This window comes from Ovis aries, chromosome 6 (assembly GCF_016772045.2).
Source record: "Ovis aries strain OAR_USU_Benz2616 breed Rambouillet chromosome 6, ARS-UI_Ramb_v3.0, whole genome shotgun sequence".
NCBI lineage: Eukaryota > Metazoa > Chordata > Mammalia > Artiodactyla > Bovidae > Ovis > Ovis aries.
The window spans coordinates 68,413,165-68,435,637 of record NC_056059.1 but is presented as its reverse complement, the minus strand read 5'-3'; the positions used below and the strand labels follow the sequence as shown (position 1 = coordinate 68,435,637).

General features: G+C 41.2%; 1 protein-coding gene across 20 annotated transcripts in view; it reads right to left on the bottom strand.

The window, feature by feature from the left end:
* Nucleotides 1–22,473, bottom strand: part of DCUN1D4 (defective in cullin neddylation 1 domain containing 4) — a 74,774-nt gene that overhangs the window by 26,009 nt on the left and 26,292 nt on the right. For 14 of the 20 annotated variants that reach the window (XM_060417098.1, XM_042251407.2, XM_042251408.2 and 11 more), the window contains 4 exons: nucleotides 15,662–15,776; nucleotides 12,277–12,368; nucleotides 4,930–5,000; nucleotides 65–156 (listed from right to left, as the gene is read on the bottom strand). In XM_060417098.1, the coding sequence (XP_060273081.1) occupies nucleotides 65–156; nucleotides 4,930–5,000; nucleotides 12,277–12,368; nucleotides 15,662–15,776 (370 nt within the window). The remainder of the gene's footprint in view (nucleotides 1–64; nucleotides 157–4,929; nucleotides 5,001–12,276; nucleotides 12,369–15,661; nucleotides 15,777–22,473) is intronic. The other 6 variants (XM_060417101.1, XM_042251409.2, XM_060417102.1 and 3 more) reach the window with 1 other exon arrangement.

The window sequence follows — 22,473 nt, the reverse complement described above, 5'->3', positions numbered from 1 at the left end:
ATCACCCAGGGGAGAGCAAGGACCCCCACTCCCACTCCCATCCCAGGGCAGCCTCGGGACTTACTGTAGAGAAGTCATTCCTTTTAACCATTCCTGTAGAGTAAAATAACCCATATTTTGTGCATCCAATTTCCAAGCTAGGACAAGCATAACTACCTGTTTAAAATAAAACAAAGCAGAAAGACCAATCAAATCAGGAGAACATATCTCAGCAATTAAATACATTAACATCACACCAAATGTTCACAGTAGTTTAGTCACTGAAATATGGACAGGGTAACTTGAAAATGAGTTTTAGTTTGGCAAACATCTAGAAGTTTGATAATTCAGTCTGCTGATAAGGGTTTGGGCAAACATAACTTCTGTTGATGCCTGATGGTGAAAAGTATAAAGGGATTAACCTCTCCAAAGGGTGGCTCTGCAGTATCAAAACTGGAACCAGCAGTTCCACTTATGGAAGTTATCTCATAGATACACCTACACATGTAAACAAAGCTGAACAGGCATCAAGACTTACTACAGGACCATCTGTAGTAGTAAGAGACTGAGAACAACCAAATACCTGCTGGTAAGGGACAATTTAATACACCTTTGCTAAACACATTCTATACAAAGGAAAACAATGTCACTATTGAGACAAATGAAGTGGGGACATCAACACAAATACGGAACAGTTTCCAAGACCTAAGTGAAAATGAAGAGAGACATGCAGAACAGAGTGTTAAAACCCAAAAGGTAGGTGGTGGGACAGACAGTGGACGTATCTGTAAATTTAACTCTAAAAGGGGGTAGATGATTCTAATGTAGCCCAACATTCCCTGGTGGCTCAGACAGTAAAGCGTCTGCCTGCAATGCGGGAGACTTGGGTTCGACTCCTGGGTCGGGAAGATCCCCTGGAGAAGGAAATGGCAATCCACTCCAGCACTCTTGCCTGGAAAATCCCATGGACGGAAGAGCCTGATAAGCTGCAGTCCATGGGGTCACAAAGAGTCGGACAAGACTGAGCGACTTCGCTTTCACTTTCTTTCACTTTCCCAACATTCCACGTCTATGGCGCTGTGCCTGCAACAAGCACAGGCTGAACAGACTGCCACTCAGTCACTTCTCAGTGGGCACCATCCTTGCTTTTAGTGGATCTTCTGAAACTCTGCTGATGTGAGCAACTGTGGTAACTGGTTTGTGGCACTGCTCACCACTTTTTCACTTAGATGTTTTAGAGAAAAGGGTGGCACCAAGACAGTTATGGTGAGTTTAATAAATACCTGAAGGTATAAAAGACAAAATTACATTTTGAAGATGCCTCCAGCTGCAAGCTCTCTGGGGTTCTTACACAAGGACAGAGCTGAGGCCTTCTAGATTAGGGAGAGAGGAGGAGGCCCTCCCACCTCATCTACCTCAAGACCCAAGGCAAGATGAGGAGTAACTGAAAAACAAAGCATGCCATTCCTGGAGAGGTGACGAAGCAGGACGGGGCCTTCCTAGGACCAGCCTGCCACTCTGCAAGGCTGGCAATCTCTGGACAGTCACTCGAGAAGGGAACTCGAGTTCTCAACTGGAGATCACACATACCCTGAACGGCTGTATGTCTGTTTGTTGTAATAAAAAAAAGGGCAATGGGAAGAAAATACATGTTCCTATAATACAGTTGGCTGGGGACAAGCAGACGTGGCATTTGGCATGTAATCTCATTTCTTTACACCAGAAGAACTGCCCCACACCATTAAACTGCAATCTGGGTCAGATGGTGCCCAACCGGGTCAGATGATGGTGATAGTGAGAGGAAATCAGGGTGATGTAACATAAAAAAACGAGGCAAGCCAAGACATGGAAGCAACCTAAATGTCCACAGACAAGAGAATGGACAAAAAAGACATGGTACATATACACTTTCTAATTCAAACCTGATATGTTCTCAAACAGTATCTATATGCAATCCTCTATTAGAAAAATTAAATATTCCACATAAACACTTGTTAAGTTAAAAAAAAAACAAAACAGTTATGGCAAAGGAACACACACACACAGTATGCCTGTCATGTGGCCAAACAGCCAAAGCAGTTACCACACGGGAATTTCTTTACACAAAACAGACCTTTCCCCAGACAGCCAATAAGAAGCTAACTAAAGAACTTTATTGCTACCTTAGTAAATGAAAGCTGACCTGAATTTTACAAGCCTGCTTAAATTTCATAAGCTATAAATATCAGGCAAGGGGAAGATTTTAAATACTTTGAAGTGCTCACTTATCAATACAGATAAGCCTTTAAAAAAAACTATTTCAATGTTTGTTTTTCAAATAATTTCTAAAACTGGGATGCATCCATACCTGATGGCTTATCAGATTTACTTAATACTTTTCCCTTTAAGTGATGAATAAAATAATAAAATTTCTATTAGTGGCATCTTAAATTGAAATACAATAATAAGTACTTGGGAATAATAGTCTGAATTGGGTCTTTTAGTCTTCTATGCGATTCAACATTTCAAGATTATTTCTATTCCTACAGAAATGGAGAACCAAAGACTCATAATTACCAGAAAAGATAATAATAGCAACTATTTTTTTATTGAGTACTGGAATTTGGGGGCTTCCCAGGTGGTACCACTGGTAAAAGAATCCACCTGCTAATGCAGGAGATCAGGGTTTGATACCTGGGTTGGGAAGATCCTCTAGAGGAGGAAATGGCAACCCACTCCAGTGTTCTTGCCTGGAAAATTCCACAGACATAGAAGCATGGCGGCTACAGTCCAATGGGGCTACAAAGAGTCGGACATGACTGAGTGACTCACACACACACACACACACACACACACATACACACACACACACACACACACACACTGGTATTTGGGGGTGAGGAACTTTAAAGAGCTGGGCCTCGCTAGTTTTTTTGCTTAGAAACAGCTGCAGCACTCCTCTCACCCAACAGGCCTTTCTCCCCTGAGAGCAGATGCCCACTTAATCCCTCTGACACCTGCGGCCTGACACCTCCCAATCTCCCCACCATCAGGCCCTGCTGCCCATCCCCCTGATTACATGCTGACTGCCATTCCTTGGGTAGAAACTTGGGACTCCTCTCAGAGCCAGCTCACTCTCGCCCCTCTTACACTACCCTCCAGAAAACACTTGTCAACCTTAGACCATTCCCTGTCAGGAAACTTCCTTCTTAAAGACAGTGAAATGTTCTTTTCTGGCTATGTTCTTTTCTGGCTAAGGACCAGATTAAGCAAAACACTACTGACCCAGCTGTCCCCAAACCTCTGCACCAATCTGAATAATGTATCAAGACATCTGAACTAGAAAGATGGCTTAAAACGCAATGTTCAAAAAATTAAGATCATGGTATCCAGTCCCATCACTCCATGGCAAACAGGTGAGGGGAAACTGAAAGCAATGACAGATTTTACTTCCTTAGGCTCCAAAACCACTGTGGACAGTGACTGCAGCCATGAAATTAAGACACTTGCTCACAGGATGGAAAGCTATGACAAACCTAGACAGCATATTAAAAAGCAAAGATATCACTTTGCTAACAAAGTTCTGAATAGACAAAGCTATGGTTTTCCCAGTAGTCATGTATGGATGTGAGCTGGACCATAAAGAAGGCTGAGCACCAAAGAATTGATGCCTTCGAATTGTGGTGCTGGAGAAGACTCTTGAGAGTCCCTTGGACTACAAGATCAAACCAGTCAATCTTAAAGGAAATCAACCCAGAATATTCATTGGAAGGACTAAAGCTCCAAAACTCTGGCCACCTGATGAAAAGAGCCAACTCACTGGAAAAGACCCTGATGCTAGGAAAGACAGCAAAAGGAGAAGAGGGCAGCAGAGGATGTGATGGTTAGATAGCGCCACCGACCCGACAGACATATATCTGAGCAAACTCCAGGCGATAGTGAAGGACAGGGAAGCCTGCCATGCTGCAGTCCGTGGTGTCGCAAAGAGTTGGTCATGACTTAGCAACTGAACAACAACAACCTGAACCAGATCACATTAAAATTAAAAATACAAGGCAAAAATCAGTCCAAAGGCTCTTTAGAAAATTTAAAGTGTTACTGGGAGGAAGTGGGGAAGATGTAGGCATAGAAATGGTAACAAAAAAATTTTAATAAAATTTCTTTGTGAAATCTCTAGGCGCATGACATATCAGCATGGGTACCAGGTTATCTCACCAATACTCTGATGAAAGGGATGATCCCTTGGGAGCTCTACCAACATATAAATTCATTGAGGATGAAAGAAGTATTTGTTAAACTGGGGGCTGTAATATTAAACTGTATAGCTAACGAGCCAGGGCATTTGTATAATTTTTTATTTTACAGTAAGACAGATGTGGGAATAGGAAAAATATTCAATAATAACATGATAAGAATTAGGCAAAAATAATTAAGCATGTAAAAAACTTCTAATTGAATTTTTTAAGGGAAATACTTAGCACTTTTACACTAAAAATCAATCACTTTCCAAGCTAAATTCAACTGGAAGTGAAGGAGCTATGAAAAATCCTTGATAATTACAACCTATTCAAAACTCTTATAAATAATTAATTATTCAAAGTCCTGGGCAAACTCTGTATTAGTCTGGAACAACTACAGAGGAGGACAAAGATACACAATGCCATCAGTCCCCTAGTTATCTGTCATCAGAGGTACACACGCACACTCCACTTTTTAAACGTCTAGTTTAGTTACTTGATTAGTGAAATTAAAGAAATTAAGAAATTAAATGAGAAAAAAAAAAAAGACTAACTGTAGTTATACCATATCAACTGCAAAAAAAGTTCTGCTTTACAAACCAATTCAGAATGGAACTTATTTCTTAGATTGCCTCATAAAAACTAACATATCCTTACTTCTTTACTGTTGCATTATTTGTTGAGAGACAAAATCAGATCAACTGAGTTGCCCAAATTAGTAAGTTAGACTTACATTTTCTGGCTCGACACCAATGTCTTCACAGAATTTCTCCATGCCCTCAGGACCTACAACATCATCAGTACCTGTGATGAAATGCAATTTATATAAAGTAAATCTAACCATGTACAGATACTATTACTACTACTGTAGCATTATACTGTTAAAATACTTATTATTAAGATCAAATAACACCTAAAGACCATAAACCCTTTCTGAAGGAAGAAATTACCAAGCGTAAGTTGAAAAATATTCTGGAATTTAAGTTCTATCTTTAAAGGATTCTGCTTTGCACAATCATTTACATCAGTTTATGGCCAAGTCCTTCAACCTACAAATAGATGTACATATAATTGATAACTAAAGATAAGGTTATAGGTATTCAATTTCTATTCTTTAAAGTAGCTTATAAATCTCTATCCTTATTTTGATAATAATTTCAACACATAAAATAAATTTTGGAAACACAGTAAAAAACCACCTAATATTCTTTATAAAATTAACTGGGAAGTAATATAATTGTTTCTTTTACACAGAAAAAAAAAAAAAATCAAGCAGTCTTTTTGTTCTACACAAGGCAATAGCCCGTTCTTCACACTCCATGTTACTCTCTCTTCCTGAAAGAAATGTCCACACATTCCAGCTCTATCGCATCCCCACTCATTCTTCAACCACAGCAACTGTTTTCTGTTCCTCTCCCTCCATGGAAACTCCCCTTGCCAAGGCCACCAATCAGCTCTAATTACCACATCCAATAGACACAGTCCGTCTCTGTTTTATGCGGCTTCCCTGGAGTGGCTGGGATTATCCTTCCATAGTGTCTCAACCCGGGTCACCACTTGAAACAGAAGGCCTCATCCCGCAGCTCCCTCTTCTCCTACATTCTCAAGAGTCAATCAATGGTCCAGTGTGTTGCCAATTTTACTTTCCAAATATTTCTTAACTGCTGACTTATTATTCAGACATCATTCTCTTACTTAGATGACCATAGCAGTACCCTCAGGGTCTCCCTATTTCCAGAGCCTCACCCTGCTCTGACTCACCCTGCACACAGCCACCGGGAGGGTCCACCTCAAACATAAACTCCATCCTGCCTTAAAATCCTTTGATTTTAAGTTCCCTGCCATCTATGGATGAAGTCCAAAGTCTCTGTCATATCAAATAAGGTTCTTTATGATCTATTGCCACCCTTCCTCTTCAGCCTCATAACTTTCCACCTTCAAATCAAGTTTCCCAGAAATAAAAGAATCAAATAAATATTGCTGAATGAATAAAAATTAGGATCCAGAAATACTGATCCATGGTTTGCTCTGCACACATACATTGACATGTGGTACTAATACATGGTACTACACGTGGTACTGCTCTTGGGGCCTCAGTCCATCTCCCTCTCCCCTCTTCTGAGCTCCTTCCATCTTGAAGATGGGAACCATACAGGCAGTCCTCCCAATTTCCCCACCAATGGAGGCCGGATCAGGCAGTCCCCATGCAATGCTAGGAGTACTGTATCCACATATGCATCAAGTCCCAGCTCATCTACCTTTCCTTCTAAATTCCAACAGAGTAAGGTCTATTTATTCTTCTTATAACCTCAACTTACTACCCTGGCATGAAGTAGTTGCTCCATAAATTTTATTGAATGAATGGAGGGATATCAGAATACAAAAACCACTCTACAATCTTCCACAGCCTTCAGATGTACCAAGCTGCCAAGATCAGCAGAATCCATCTAAATGCCTTTGTTATTCAAATATTATCAACTGGGCACATACTTAAGCTAATCACTGTAGAAGTAGCTGACAAGGAATAATACATGGTCCCTGCCCACCAAGACTGGAAATAAAGCACAAGAGTCATTTCAATACAAAGTAATACCTAGATCACCAAGTATAAGGGGGTTAGTCTCAACAAAGGGTGACAACTAAAACCACCTTGCATGCTTGTTGGTCAGTTCTGTGTCACTTTTCTCCCTTCTAGTCCTTGGCTTCTCTTAAAATCCAGACTCAGGCTCTTCCACATAACCTAGCCGGAGCAAATACTTTTTCTGCCTGCTTTATTTGCCTTTTAATCACAAATGTGTTATTTCATGACAAATAATTTCCTTTCACATAGTTCAAATCTGTTACCTTTTTTGGGACTTTCAGTTTTTTTCTCCTTTTATTTTACATGTTTTTCAATGTATCCTTCATTTTGTCTTATTACAGGAAAATCAAGTAAAACTTTAATTAATTTTTAATTTAGTTTTTTGGGCAGCATTAATACATACAATGATATGAAATTTCAATTAAAACTGAAAATAAAAGTGCTAAAAAAGCAAAAGTTGTCCTTCTAACCTTTCCCTACGCCCCAGAAGAATTTCTTTAAAAATCCTTCCTCAAATAAGCTATTTTATAGAATTTTAGCTACAGTAAATATATATATATTTATTTCTATGCGTTTTTCAGGCAATTCTCTTTGGCCTCCAGGTGCACAACAATCATTTCATCTTCAATGAATCATTGTTTTTGCCTCCTCCTTTCCTGTATTTATGCCCCTTCTTTCTTTTTCTTATCTAACAGGATTAGCTAATAATCTCCCAAAAACAATGGCAAATAAGAAAGAGTGAGAATGGGCACCCTAGTTTCAGTCTTGACTCAAATGGGAATACAGTTAGCATTTTATCATTTGGGTCTGAGTGTGCACATGGGCTTCCCAGGTGTCTCAGTGGTAAAGAATCTGCCTGCCAAGGCAGAAGAACCCCTGGAGGAGGAAATGGCAACTCACTCCAGTATCTTTGCCTGGAAAATCCCATGGACAGAGGAGCCTGGTGGGCAACAGTCCATGAGGTCACAAAGAGTCAGACACAACTGAGTGACTAAGCACACACACGTGTGTGCATATACCTACATGTGCACACTCGTGCGTATTACACAAATGATACATGAATACATTCGTATGGTGAAACGTTCAAACAGAGAAGTCCAAGTGAAGTAAAGAGAAAGCCTGCCTTCCTCTTCTCCTTACCAGGCAGGCATGCATACTCTTGGGCCATTTTGCTATGTATTTGTGTATGTGCAAATATATAGTGAGATGTGGTTCTGAACTTGTTTATCTGCACACATGGTTCAGACCGTATCCTGCTTTATTTCACCATCTGGTAATTTTCCTGTGTAAACACCCAGCTGATATTCTGTACACTGCTCCACTGTAGGTCACTGTGTGTGTGAATTCCATGTTTCGTAGTCCTTATCCTCATGCCACTACCATAAAGTATTTGGGCTATGAGATTAAAGAGCAATGATATCCGATGGAAGTATTCATCTATTTCTAGCCTGCTAAGAGGTTCCGTTTGTAGGAACAGATGAGTTTTTAGTATCTACTGAAAGGACTCATTGGGAGGTGGTTACACAAAGCTGAGGGAAAAAAAGGCACTTCACAATCTTAAAAAATTTTTGTCTTTGGTTTCTATACTTTGTGATCTAAAAAAAACCCTCTGCTACCGATTCCTGAGCCTGGCAAGCCACCTGCCCTTCCCCTGCCTGGGCACAGGGCCTGGGGGTCTCCCAGCTGGCTGTCCCACTCACATGCCCTCCAACCCCACCTCCCCTCCCTGTCAGTGCTCATCACAGTGACGGTGCTTCTCCACTTGTCTGTTTACCACACAACAAAATGAGCTCCAAGCACAGCACTTCGGCCGTCCACACACACTCCACAGCCTGGCATGCAGCAGGCCCTCAGAGGTTTGCTGAGGTACACTGGGCAGTGGTGACATTAAGTTTCCCATGCTTTTTTCTTTTTTTTTCATATTTTATGCAATGCCATATGCATCTGTGTATTTTATAAAAAGCAAGGTTTTAACAGCATGGTTTGCAATGGCACGACTCATATTACTTTAATATTTTATCCTAAAAAAATTAAAACAGAGCTTATCAGTCAACATTACTTAAAGGCTACCCATAATCCTGTTATCTCCAATAACTTTTCCTTTTTTCTCATTATCATTCCCATGCACACATTTAGATCTATTTGTAATCACATTGTTCATTGGGCTTATGGGTGTACTGACACTAGACTTATCATTTATCGGTAGAATTGAGCAATCTTAATCTAACAAAAGGGCTTCCCAGGTGGCTCAGCGGTAAAGAATCCTGCTGCAATGCAGGAGATGCAGGTTCAGTCCCTGGGTTGGGAAGATCCCCTGGAGAAGGAAATGGCAACACATTCCAGCATTCTTGCCTGGGAAATCCCATGGACAGAGAAGCCTGGCGGGGTACTGTTCGTGGGATCACAAAAGAATCAGACATGACTTAGCAACTAAACAACAATCTAACAAATAGGCCACTCGCTAACACAAAGTAGATTAAAAGTATGTTTGAGGGAGATGGTTTAAAAGCTATGGAATGCCCTGGTGATATGATACTAGAGGTCCATTTAGAAGGTAGATATACTGACAATAATCTAGAAAACAATAGTCCTCCCACTTTCACTGCTATTTTAAGCAGGGGCTCCTAATTAAATATATTTAACTTTTCCATGAGGGCCCAAGACCATCATGGTACAGTTTCCGTAATCGCACCACGCTGCATCACTGGGGCGAAAGGGGCCACTCTGTCTCCTTCACCGACAGCCCACTGCTCCTGATCCCTAGCCTCACTTTGCTAAACCAAAACACAGCTCTGCTATAGGATCTAATTCAAAGTAGAGATGAAGAGCCTACAATCAGGACTTGCAGAACTTTTAGAACTCACATGTGTGAGCTTCAGTGTGACTTAAATGTTGGCACTTGGGTACCTGCTCTCACCTCTTATTCTTAGATATATTTCAGAAGGTGAAAGCCATCAGATAAATTATTTATGTATAGCTGGTTATTTAATGAGATTCCAGCTTCAGACAGAGGTCTAAACAAGACACTCCCCCAATCTTGCCCTCAGCAACACTGTCTAAAGTCAGAGGACTAGAGTACCACAGCACCAAAGTCAGTAAACCTATAACCACAAAGAACAGGACAAGAGCCCCAGTCAAGGAAGTTTCATTTATCAAATCTCTGAGAATCAGAAACTGAGTTGGCAGGAATTTTAAAAGGCAAGAGGTTGTATCCTAAGAGGTGCAAAGGAGGGCTAGGCTCAGGCTACGGGAGGGCGGAGGGCAGAGGTCAGGGCAAGAGTGGAACTGAGAGCTCTGGGAAGAATGCAGTTCCATCTGTGTCGTGGGACTGCACTGCCAAGGCCCCCTACCGCCCTCCACTCCACTCTGCTCAGGTGTTCAGCCTCCACGGCAGGGGGCTATCTCCCAGGGAACACAATAACCCCACAGGGTAGGGCCCTCCTCCGGGCACTGGGCCCGCAGCCTCACCCTCTGCTCCCAGACTGGCCCGGAGCACAGCCTGTCAAGCCTCCCGGGTACCCTCACCACGTACTTTTCCTGAATAATACTGATCTACAGTTTTTATTCATGTGGTTGGGATATTAAGAAATGAAAGAAGGTGCCAGGTGGGGCTTTTAGTTACTCCCAATTTCAAGCCATTTTTCCTGATGAGATACAAAAGAAAAGGGGGGGGTATCAAAATAGGGAGAGGCATACCACAGAAACTTCTTGCAGTAATGAACCCCACAATGAACCACCTGGCAGGGGTCTCAAGGAACCTAAAGAATGCGGCTTAATCTTCATCCCAAATGTCACCTTTTTGAACCAGAGAAGAGCAATCAAGAAGGAAAAACTGTACTGTGTTTCCTTTTAAAGGAAAACAGAAGTGTGGCTTTTACTATGGAAAAATTTATATTTGCTTATAAAGGAGGACACAACAGTATCAAAATGGCTGTGCGATGGTGATGGGATTAAGTGTACTTTTTCTGTTTCAACTTTCCTTCTTATAATACATGTCATAACAATAAATGTGAACCAATATAAGAAAGCAAGAGATTTTCATAATCAAAGTGACAGAAACACAAGAAAATGCTCATCACTCAGACCCAAGTACTGAACACCTGGAAACGTGCCGACTGCTTTCACTAGGAACAAAGTGTCCTCAAGAGAGTCATGCTTTCAAGATGTAAACATGAAAAACAGATAAATTCTAATACTATGTAAGTGTTTACACTATGTGTCCATCCCTGCAAATAAAAACCAGCTCAAATTAGTTCAAGTGACGAAAGAGAATTCACTAGAAAGACACTGGGGCAGCTCACAAAAATCCAAAAGACTACAGGAAATCAGGATCACATCCTTTCAAGTCTATCACCGGAAGAGAAAGAGGCTCTTCCAGTTTCAATCTGAAAACCCCAGGACATTTTATCTGATGGTCCTGATCTGGGTTACCTGCCAGCCCCAGGAACAATCTTTGTGGGCAAAGAGGGCAAGACTTTTATCAGAAAAGGGTGGGGTAGGAGCAAAACACTGGCCTCCGGAAGAATTCTCATTCTGATACCCAAGAAAAGGGCATCGAAACCAGTTATGATTTACCAGAATGTCCTTCCTGTAAGAGTACAAAGAAGGTTATTAAGCTAATGAAGCTAAGAGATGTACCATTTGCTTGTCAAATGGAAAAGTGGAGAAAAACACGCCAGGCAAAGGGACCACTGTGAGTTAGCTGTCTTTTCTCCCGCAGGTTGGGGTTAAGGGTGTAATGGATTGTTAGGGAATGACATGTGTGATCTGGACATTTTTTTTTCTTCTTCAAATTAGACAACAGGCAACCCATAGACCCTGATTGGGAGTAGAGACTGATATTAAGTAAATCGGTTTGAAGGTCATTGAAACTGTCAAGTGGATACGTTATGATAGAAATCTGGTGGGGAAGAGGAAGGGTAAAATAGCCTTCAGTTCAAACTTGTCTGAAAGGTTTTTTTCCCCCTTTTTTTACACCATACACAGCCACGAAAACAAACAAACCTTTTATTTCAATATTATTCAACGAGTTATAATAAACTGCAAAAATGGGATTGGTTTTAAGATATTTTAAACAACAAAACCAACACTGTCTGCCAAATAATCTTTCAAAATAGAGACACAATATAAGAAATTCCACTGCGCTACATAAAGGTTCAAAGCAACAAAGCCTATTTTAACTTGGACGCGTGAACCAAGCAGCCACCCATTACCAGCATTTTCAACAGGTTTCCTAGCAATCCAGAGTATTTCTCCCAAGTACATTTCATCTTTTCAGTTCCCTTCTAGTGTTCTGAATTCTTTGGCTTAGCTGCTGGCTATAAATAGAACCTTTGGTGATTTGTTTCAACTGTGCTCCCTCTTGAAAACAGGAAGACACACATACACACAGACACACACACACCAAATTCGAAAAGTACTCATTTTTTAATTCTTTAGTTTCCTCTAAAGTACTCTGTATTTTTATGAGGCTCAGCCTTAGGTGATATGATTACCTACCTGCATATTCATAGAACCATTCTAAGCACCTCTTACTTGAAAAGGCTTCTTCTTCAGTCTTTATTCTAGTTGAATCATATTTTCTATACATGCTAGAAATTGAGAAAGGAGTTTCAGAAGTTATTTAAAGATACTGAGTTTTTTAAGTAACAAATAGTTTTTATTCTTTTACCCAATCAGATACCTAGTTAACAGGTATTTCACATACGTTTAGAATATTCCACTTCTTGCATCTGGAAGCGTCACCTTTAATAACTATAGTTTTAAACACAGTCATACCTAGTATAGAATTAAATGGTAAGCTCTTAATACAGGTTTTTATCTGATGAACAAATAGCTAGTAAAAACTGAACAGAACAAGTATCTGATATACACCTTTCTACCTCTCCAGCCAGAACCAACTACAGAACAATAGTGAGATGCAGCAGGAAATGTCGCTGGTGTTTTCTTCAACTGAAGACCCTAGAATTCAATTGTGTTCCTGAATTAAGTTCTCCTAATGCCCATGTCATCTGAGTCAGGCTGGGCACAGACCACGGTCTAATGAAGAACCTGGCAATAGGAGAGACCTCCAAGGAACTTGTTAAGCAAATGAAAAGAAACATCAAATTATGAACAAGCCTCCAGGGGAAAAGAACCTCAGGAAAAAGAAATACAGAGAAATCCTGGCTCCTGCCCTTCTCCTGGCGTGTCCCATGTGGAACCAGTGCGTAAGCTGGACAACTGAGTCAGCAAGCACAGGGCCTCCTCCTGCACTGCTGTGACCCTCGTCAGGAATCCCTTATCTCATGACGACATGGGGCTGAGGAGCCAGACATTCCCTACTTGGGGAGGGGAAAAGAAGCAGTATCATTACAAATAGTGATTTCAATAGAAAAGTGATAAGCTTTATCCCTTATTTATATATGAACATTTATGAATACAGCTTTTATTTACGTAACATATAATATCACACATAATTCTTTTTTTTTTTTTTTTTCCCACAGAAGATTTCTCTCAAATTTATTGTTTTGAGAGTCTCTTTTTTTGGTATACATTTTTACTTTCTGATTTTGAAGACAATGGTCTGCTTTTCTGGTTGCCTGATGTCCTCTGCCAGCCTACAGAAGTTGTTTTGTGGAGTTTGCTCGGCGTTGAAATGTTCTTTTGAGGAATTTGTGAGGGAGAACGTGATCTTCCCGTCCTATTCCTCCGCCATCTTTCCCTCTGGACCACACATAATTCTTTTGAAGTGAGCATTTATTCATGATCAAGACTTTCACCAGGGATATCTGTATATACTGCTAATTAGAGATTCTGGGTTTTTGTACCCAAAAAACCCCAAAATATGTTATAGAGTATTAAGATACTGAAACCACAAACCACTAGTTTTGTAGTTCCTCTATAAAAAGCAGCCATACCACCTGGAAACAAAGGTGGGTACCGGGCAGGGGTTCAAACAGACTTGCTCTAGTCCTGGGTTTGGACATTTCTATCTCAGCTCAAAGTCTATAACTGGTCAATTAACTGGAGATCTACATAAGACTGTAATGTCTGAGTTACTTGACAATATTCTACCTAAAACAGGACACTGGAATAACACTCAGAAAAAAATAAATAATACATGCTACTACATGGAAGAATCTCAAAAAAACCGATGCTAAGTTAAAAAAAAAAAAGGCATTTCACATAAAGGTTCATTTATGTGAAATGTTCAGAAAAGGCAAATATGAAGACGTAGAAAGTGAATTTGTGGTTCCCTGGGGCTGGGAATAAGGACAGACAGACTGTTTACGTGGGTATCAAGGATCTAACTGGGGTGAGAGAAATCTTATAAAACTGGTTTGTAGTGATGGTTGTAAAACTCTAACTTAGTAAAAATTACTGAGCTGTACATTTAAAACTGTACACATTGTGGTATGTAAATAAAGTTTTTCCAAAAAAGACCAAGAATGAAACTCAACTAAATCATCCAGCTATAAAATTAGTTCCCCATGCCCTGGGTGACCAATGAAATGCTATCAATGAGAGTACCTCACACCTTTCTGCAACTCAACTAACCAGTTTTTTTGTGTGCATTAAAACACTATATTTTAATGAAACATAATTCTAGTTTTAAAAATAGTAAGTGAGAAAAGGGGCATTATTTTACATTTTTGCAAATGCTTTAAAAATATGGCTTTATATTAGACTGTCCAGTTCTCATTATCTGTTTCTACATTCAGACTGTTGAGATATACTGTTCTGGTTGAATTAGTGAAGAAAATTCAGCCTTGTACAGACTTGAAACTGGCTTTATCACGCTAAAAGAATTTAGACAGTGAAAAAATAGTAAGTGCTACATATAGCCATGCTATGTGATAACTAGAATTTAACAATTCCTTGATAATCATATCTGTACCACCAAATGGTCAAGGAGCTTGGCTTCATAAAGCTGAATCACTGGTCTAAACGGTGCTGGTGATTATTGATTATCTTCTAAATCACGGCTACAGTTTTTTCAGATAATACTTTCCACTCATGTGAGATAGGAACAGTGACACGATTTTCATGTTCTCAGAGTCCATCTCTCTAACCCTCTAAGAGTTACAGTATATGAAACATCACAAAGAGAAAGAAGCAGAAAGATCTCATCTGATCCCTCTGATTATCAATATGGCAATTCAGGCCACATCAGTGAAGTGAAATGACCTACACAGCCAGAATGGAGGAAGATAGGAAAAGGCAGAAAAGATTGAAACTATGTTGTTTGTTCATTGTTTAAAAAGAGAGAGAGAACAAAAGTGGCCATTAAAATCTGGCTGAAACAGTAAAAATGTCTAAAATAAGCAAACCTAACAGACCTTGGGAGTTACCAAAATTAGCAGGTCACTTGTCTGAAAGAGAAGTGGTTTCAACAGTCTTATTTTTCATGGTTCCTAACAAATCCTCACTCTTCAGGGAAGGAACGTCAGCTAAGCTAATATTCCAGGCAGGCTCAGAGCACTGAGGACAGGCAGCTCCCTTCAGCCACGTGGCCCAGGTCCTTGCAAAACCAGCTACGGGAATCCTGCTCCTGTTGCAGGTAGGGAAACCCTCTTAAAGAACAGATACACACCTATCCTGAGGTCCTCAACGGGCACAGACAGCAAGCCCTTAAAAGGAAAGAAACTCTATACCAGTTTTGGTGGATCAATGGCCTAAGATAAAACTTGAAATTTCTAAGAACCCAGATTACCTAACTCGTTTTTATTTCATGAACCCACACATTAAGTATCACAAAAATTACACTGTGTTTGCCTGGCAGAACCAAAACGACATTCCAGTCGGTGTTCGTGTACCTGGAAGGCCCACACTGGGCTCACGCATCAGTGTGCCTCTTTGGCACGTATGCCATCAACGTGGATCCACTGTCTCTGCTACATACCTATCGTGTCTACTTTTCTTGGCAGAGAGATCATCTCCAGAAGCAGGTCTCCTCTTTTTCCTCGGCGGCATCACTTTACTAAAGCAGTCTGAAGAACTGCAAGACCGCAGACTTCCTACAAGACACAGTGAAGAGCACAAAAGTAAGGACTGCCATGTCAAAACTCTGCTGAAGAACACCACCACTGAATGAAGAGCTCTCACGGTTTATGCTACAAAGGGTTTATATGTTACCTGAAAATGCTATAAGGTGAAAATATGGTTTTTAGTTCCTCTTTGAGAAAATGTTACACATACCATTTGAATCTTGGGCAGAAGCCTGACATGATCTTCAGCAAAACTTCCACAGAACTTTTTAGCTTGTTTTGCCACTTGAAGAAGATTCTGGTCTTATGGTCAGGGTTTTCTGAGACATAACTTCAATTTGGTAAAAGATATTAAAAATGTAACACCATCACAGAACACCTGTTGAGACTTTACCATGTACCAGGCCCTGCTCTTAACACTTATATGTCTGAACTCACTTAACCTCATGACAAGTTTATGAAAACAGAATAATAATGCCTACGTAGATAAGAAAATGGAGGCAGAAAGAGGTCAGGTAAGTGGCAAAACTGGAATTCAAACCCCGGCAGTCTCACTTCAGACTGTTTTAAATCACTGTAAATTAAAAGACAATTACAAGCCTATCTTGGCACAAGTACTAGCAGAGATATTATGTCATTGGTTCCCACAATAACCCTGCATGACACGCAGGGCAAAGACAATGATCTCTACTGACAGATGGGAAAAGCTAAGGATCAGGCACTCAAGAGACGTTCCCAAGGTCTTGGAAATGCTAAGTGGTGAGCTCTGGACGGCATCCTGCTCATCCGCTAGGGCCTTGGTGAGAGGCCTGGCCCTCAGAGAGCAGGCACTAGGGGCTGAGTGCTCTGCACTCTGGGCATGAGCTCCAGCTCCTCACCTGTCATGTGGCTTGGGCAGCCAATGACCTATCCTGGGTCTCTGGTTCACCATCTGAAAATGAGACCTTCTCAGCAGTGTTCTGAGGTTAACTCTTTCTCAGGAGTTTTCTGAGGGGAAAAGATCCACTCAGCAAGGGCTCAGGTGCCAAGCGTCACATGTAGACAGATGTTGGGAGCTGAGTTTCACAAGAGAGGTATGTGCTCAGGCCAGAGCTCCACATTTACCTGATCCTTACAACCACCCTACAATGGAGGGCATCCTTAAAACCCCTGTTCCTACAAATAAGGAAACTCAGGCAGAGAGATGAAGCAGTGGTTGGAAAGCAGCAGGTGGCATCAAGGATGGAACCCAGGCAGGCCCTGGCTCCCTGCCACCACTCACTGTCACTCCCACACGGCCACAGCAGCAGAGGCTGAGAAGCAGGGGACTGAGGCCAGAGCCTGGGAAAAACAAAAGTACCTCAGTTGTGTCCGACTCTTTGCAACCCCGTGGACTGTAGCTCGCCAAGCTCCTCTATCCATGGAATTCTCCAGGCCAGGACACTGGAGTGGGTACCTGTTCGCTTCTCCAAGGGATCTTCCCAACCCAGGGATCAAACCCAGGTCTCCTGCATTACAGGCAAATTCTTTACCATGTGAGACACCAAGGAAGCCCAAGGATACTGGAGTGGGTAGTCTATCCCTTTTCCAGGAGACCTTCCTGACCCAGGAATCGAGCTGGGGTCGCCTGCATTGCAGGCAGAGTCTTCACCAGCTGAGCTACCAGGGAAGTCCTTAGAGCCTGGGGGAGTCTGGATGCTGGGGACTTGGAAAAGAAGATGAGGACCTGGGTGGGGAGAAAACCTGGGTGAGTGCACTGTCCTCCCGGAGGCTTGAGGAGGAGGAGTGCGCTAGTCAGTGGGTGGCGGCGGGGGAGGCAGCAGCAAGGGGCGGAGGCGGAGGGGCTAAGGCTGGGGAACAAACCCAGCAAGCTGCAAAGCATGGACAGCTCTTTGCAGAAGGCTGTTCAGAAGGCAGGGAGAGAGATATCAGTAGCTAACGGTTCCAACATGAAAAGAACAAGGGCAGGGACTGGAACCTAAATCCTGGACACACTCAGGCTTCCACCTCCAGGCGATGTACTTTCAGAAGAGGCCAGCCAAAAGCACCTCTCCTGAAACAAACCAGGACAATGGCTCCAGTGAGGCGCGGGTCCAGCACTGGCTATTGGACCAGGCTGGCTCCTCAGTGCACAGGTAGAGCCCACTAGGCTGGAAAGATGACCCTCGGCCACCCTTCCCAGAGCTCAACCAGGGTTGGGGTAGAAGGATCTTCAGAGACACCAGAAACCCTCACATCTCACTCACAACAACAGCAAGAACAGGAAGCAGAAGAGCCGGAGCAAGTGCTGCCACCATACACACCCGTCCATCCTCCCTGCGAAACCCAGTCCTGTTTACACTGACGCACAAAGAGGTCTGAGAGGGGCAGAGACCCAAGCTTTTGCAGATCGCCAACAGACAAGATTTATTCTTGTCCAGTAATGCCTCAGGGTGGGGCTCGCAGAATAAAAAAGTGTGACCCAACTTGCCGGAAAGCCTGCCACGCTTCTCGGAAAGGAGCAACCTTGACGCTTGCTTCTCCCTTCGGATGTGCATGTGTGAAGGAGAGACACTGTCTCCCGGCTCTGGTCAGTCAGGTTCTGAGCTTCTAGTCCGGCACTGACCTCTCCCTCCCACCAGTGTTTGCAGAGCACAGAGGAAATGCACCCCTCTCTCCAGCCCGTGGGAAGATGACCATCATTTAAAACAATGTTTCCACCAATATTCACCAGTAAGATCTGATCACCACCAGCTCCTCTACCGTTGCCTCTTCCTGCAAACACTGCCATCATCCGTTACCTAACTTTTTCAACTTTCTTTTTTCTTACTAATGAACGCTTTCTGTTAAAGTTTCACAAATCACTTTTCCTGGCATAAAACGTATTCATATTTTAGCCCCAAAGCATCTCAAATTTTGCATTTTGTTCTTTTATTTATTCATGTGGCCCCTGTTCAGATGTCTCTGCTCTAATCATCGGCTTAAGTAAGTGACTATCAGGGGCCGTCCTTCACAATGAAACAGTGTCTGTTCAGTCCCAACGCCTGCTACAGTTCAGGCACCCACTGGCTCCTCGACCCTCTCACCTCCACCTCACAGGAAGAACGTGTCCAACTCACATTCCAGAGAAGTCACAGAGCACAGCTCTACAGGCAGAATCCTGGAACTCAATGACTTAAGTTTCAGGCTAACTCAAAAGCAAGTGTTCAATGCTGAGGAAAACAAGTTGACCTAAAATAATTTAGTGACATGAACCAAGTCAACAAAAACTTATAGAGTGCATACAACTCAAGGTGTGGTAGCCCCAACCCCCCACTTTGGCTTCAGGGATCCTACCCAAGCAACAGCAAGAACTCAAGATTTTTAAGTCCATGCACAAAAGTACTCCTTGGTTTGCAAGGTTCTGTCTGGTTCATCTGTGCAGACACAGCAACTAATACAGTATCATTATACGGTAATAAGGTATATATATATATATATATCCTATAGTAGACTCTCAAGAAATATTTGTTAAATAAATGTGTTCCTAAAAAATTTGTAAATCAACTTCTGCTAAGACGTCAGTACATTTCCAGAGATTTGAAACACCCAGGAATAGGTAATGGGCTTCCCTGGTAGCTCAGAGGTTAAAGCGTCTGCCCGCAATGAGGGAGACCCGGGTTCGATCCCTGGGTTGGGAAGATTCCCCAGGAGAAGGAAATGGCAACCCACTCCAGTATTCTTGCCTCGAGAATCCCATGGACAGAGGAGCCTGGTGGGCTACAGTCCACGGGGTAGCAGGTAATACACCACCATTTCAGACTTTTTCCCCCCATTTATCAGTTAAGACAAGCACTTGACTCAAGTATCCTGGCAGGTAGGATTTTTTTTTTTTTAATAACACAAATATTTGAGAATGTTTGCTTCTTAAAATCAAGACACTTAAACCCAAATGAATGTTTCACAAATTTGTATTTATCTGTATCATTAAATTTAGACTTTATTGCCTCAGAACTTGAATCACTTAATCTACCTGAATTACACTTATTTTTACACTGAAAATTTAGCAAGCAAATAATATAAACAAGAATCTTATGGAATGTTTATCTGTTTTAAAGAAGCTTTAGCTATTTTAACCTGCTACAAGTATCCACTTAGGTACAAATAATCTGCTATTATAGGTCAAGAGGCAAAATATTAAGGCTGAAGTTTTCAATTAACAACTACAAAGCACTTTCAAAGTTATCATCACAAATCTGAGAGGTATTATTACCACCCCAATTCGACACATAAGAAAACTGGCCAGTAAGTTGAGCTCCTAAAAGTTCCTATTCAATAAATAATTAACAAATAAAAGCTAACTAACGCACAAATTCATTTGAAATGATTAGAGTTAATACTCTGGTTTCTCTTCCAATCATATTATAGCCTTCTGGGGGGAAAATGATCAGAGTTACAAGTTTCCCATGTTTGCCAGTCACGCATCATCGACTCAGTGGACATGAATTTGAGCAAACTTCAGATCATGAAGGACAGGGAAGCCTGGCGTGCTGCAGTCCATGGAGTAAAGAAGAGTCGGGCACGAATGAGCAACTGAACAACAACAAAGAAAAAAGAGGAAAGAAAAAGATTCTAGGAATCCATCCTAAATCTCATTAGAAACGTTTGGCAGGTACTTACGGAAAAGGAAAGGCCTTCTTATTACAATAATAAAGAAGTAGGAAGACGAAGGGATGGATAATCTCAACTAGTAGTCCCAAACCATGATTCAGGCTCCTTCACATTACAGCGACAGACATTCTGGCGTTCAGTCTGCACACCTCCCCATTAGATGGACAGTGACCCTGAAACCCTCCCTCATTAGAAACACTTTTGATGCTGAAGTGTTTGTATGATCCTTAGGAAGAAAACAAAATTGTTTCCATTTTTTAACCAAAGGTTATGAGTGAGTTCAGGTTCATTTCTTTTTGGTTCAGTGTTTAACGAGAACAAATAAATTAGTCTATTAACTGACCATATTTTCAAATAAATCTGACCATATTTTCAAATAAATCAGTCAATGAATGCAGCTCTTCTTCTTACATTAAACAATTAGAAATATTACAACATTTTAAACATATCTAATAGTTGGTCCCAGAAAAATCAATTTTAAACAGCAAATTGAGTTCACCTGGATCAAACCACAAAGCCTTTTAATGCCTATGCAGCTGGCTGTTTTCATAATAATTTAACTAAGTATGTTATTCCTAATAAATGGTATCTAAGTAGCTACTCTGCTACTTTTTAAAATTTAATCATTTTGCTTGTGGGCCTCAAGTTAAAAAGAGGTCCTGTTCAGGAATTAATTCTCCTACGACATATTAAATTGTGCACCCAGTTGCATCCTCAAATAAGAGCTCTATACAATTAGAGATCTTTTTCTGACTTTTCCAAACTTAGTATAAATGCTTGTTCCAATACAAAAATCTCACTATCGAATTTTCATTATGTTTGTTGCATCATATAGCCTTGACTCACTTAATAACATTTTGTATGTTCATTCTGCCACTTCCATCATTTTTATATAGCTTTTTCACAGAACAGTGTCACAAAGGTACAGTCATTTAAGTTGATAAATGCAAGCGTGCTCAGTCGTGTCCGACTCTTTGCAACCCCACCGACTGTAGCCCACCAGGCTCCTCTGTCCGTGGAATTTTTCAGGCAATACTGGAGTGGGTTGCCATTTCCTCCTCCAAAGTTGATAAACAGGTTGTATTTTAAGACATCTTATCAGTATCACAATATTTTATTTCATTTTCTTGAACACATAAACTACTTACTTGCTTGAGTAAAACTATTAGTGTCCAAATGTGCAATTTTTATCCTACTATTAAAAACCAAAAAATTCCCTTTCCTTTCTCTCTAAACAATACAACTTCCAACATCTATCATCCTCCTTCACTATTATTATTGCTATTGGTCCTCTATGGTTTTTTAAATTCACGCCCACTATTTTGGGCTATTTCTCCAGTATTAATGTACACGCTCTCTCCTCTTTTTCTTTCTTTGGTGGCAGGAAGACTGAAAGAACCGAAGAAAAGTATTAGAAGAAAGAGAGGAGAAAGATACTGGCCTCTCACACTTGGTTTCACTCTCTCATGTACAGTTGGTATAGAAATTGCTCTACCACTGAACGAAGAGATTCAAAGAAGCACTACAGTGATTAACTTTCTCAGATTTCCAAACATTACAGATTTTATGTTGTTTAATTTTTCAAGTACGCTCTGTCAGATATGATAATCACAAGTGATGCTATAACCAGATGGGGAAATGTTAATGAAATGGACTACTCTAAGAAATTACTAATGCTAATCGACACTGACTGGCACGTGTAAGGCACCAGGCACTGCACCAGCAAGTCATATACCAAACATCAGACACACCCACTGTCCCCAAGGACAAAAGAGGACGTATGAGGCCAAACACACTCTCCACTTCAGTATTCCTGAATTATAGCCCCCAGTTATTAAACTCCCACATTCAGGTTAAATATTTAAATGTGACATTACTATAATAACAACACTCACTTAAATCCAAAGTTCAACATTAACTGAATACTGTACAAGGGGAAAACTTAGATGTTTCTTTTTTTTTTTCCTATGCCTATTTTTATTTATTTATTTATTGTTTTACTTTACAATATTGTATTGGTTTTGCCATACATCAACATGAATCCGCCACGGGTATACACGTGTTCCCCATCCTGAACCCCCCTGCCTCCTCCCTCCTCATACCATCCCTCTGGGTCATC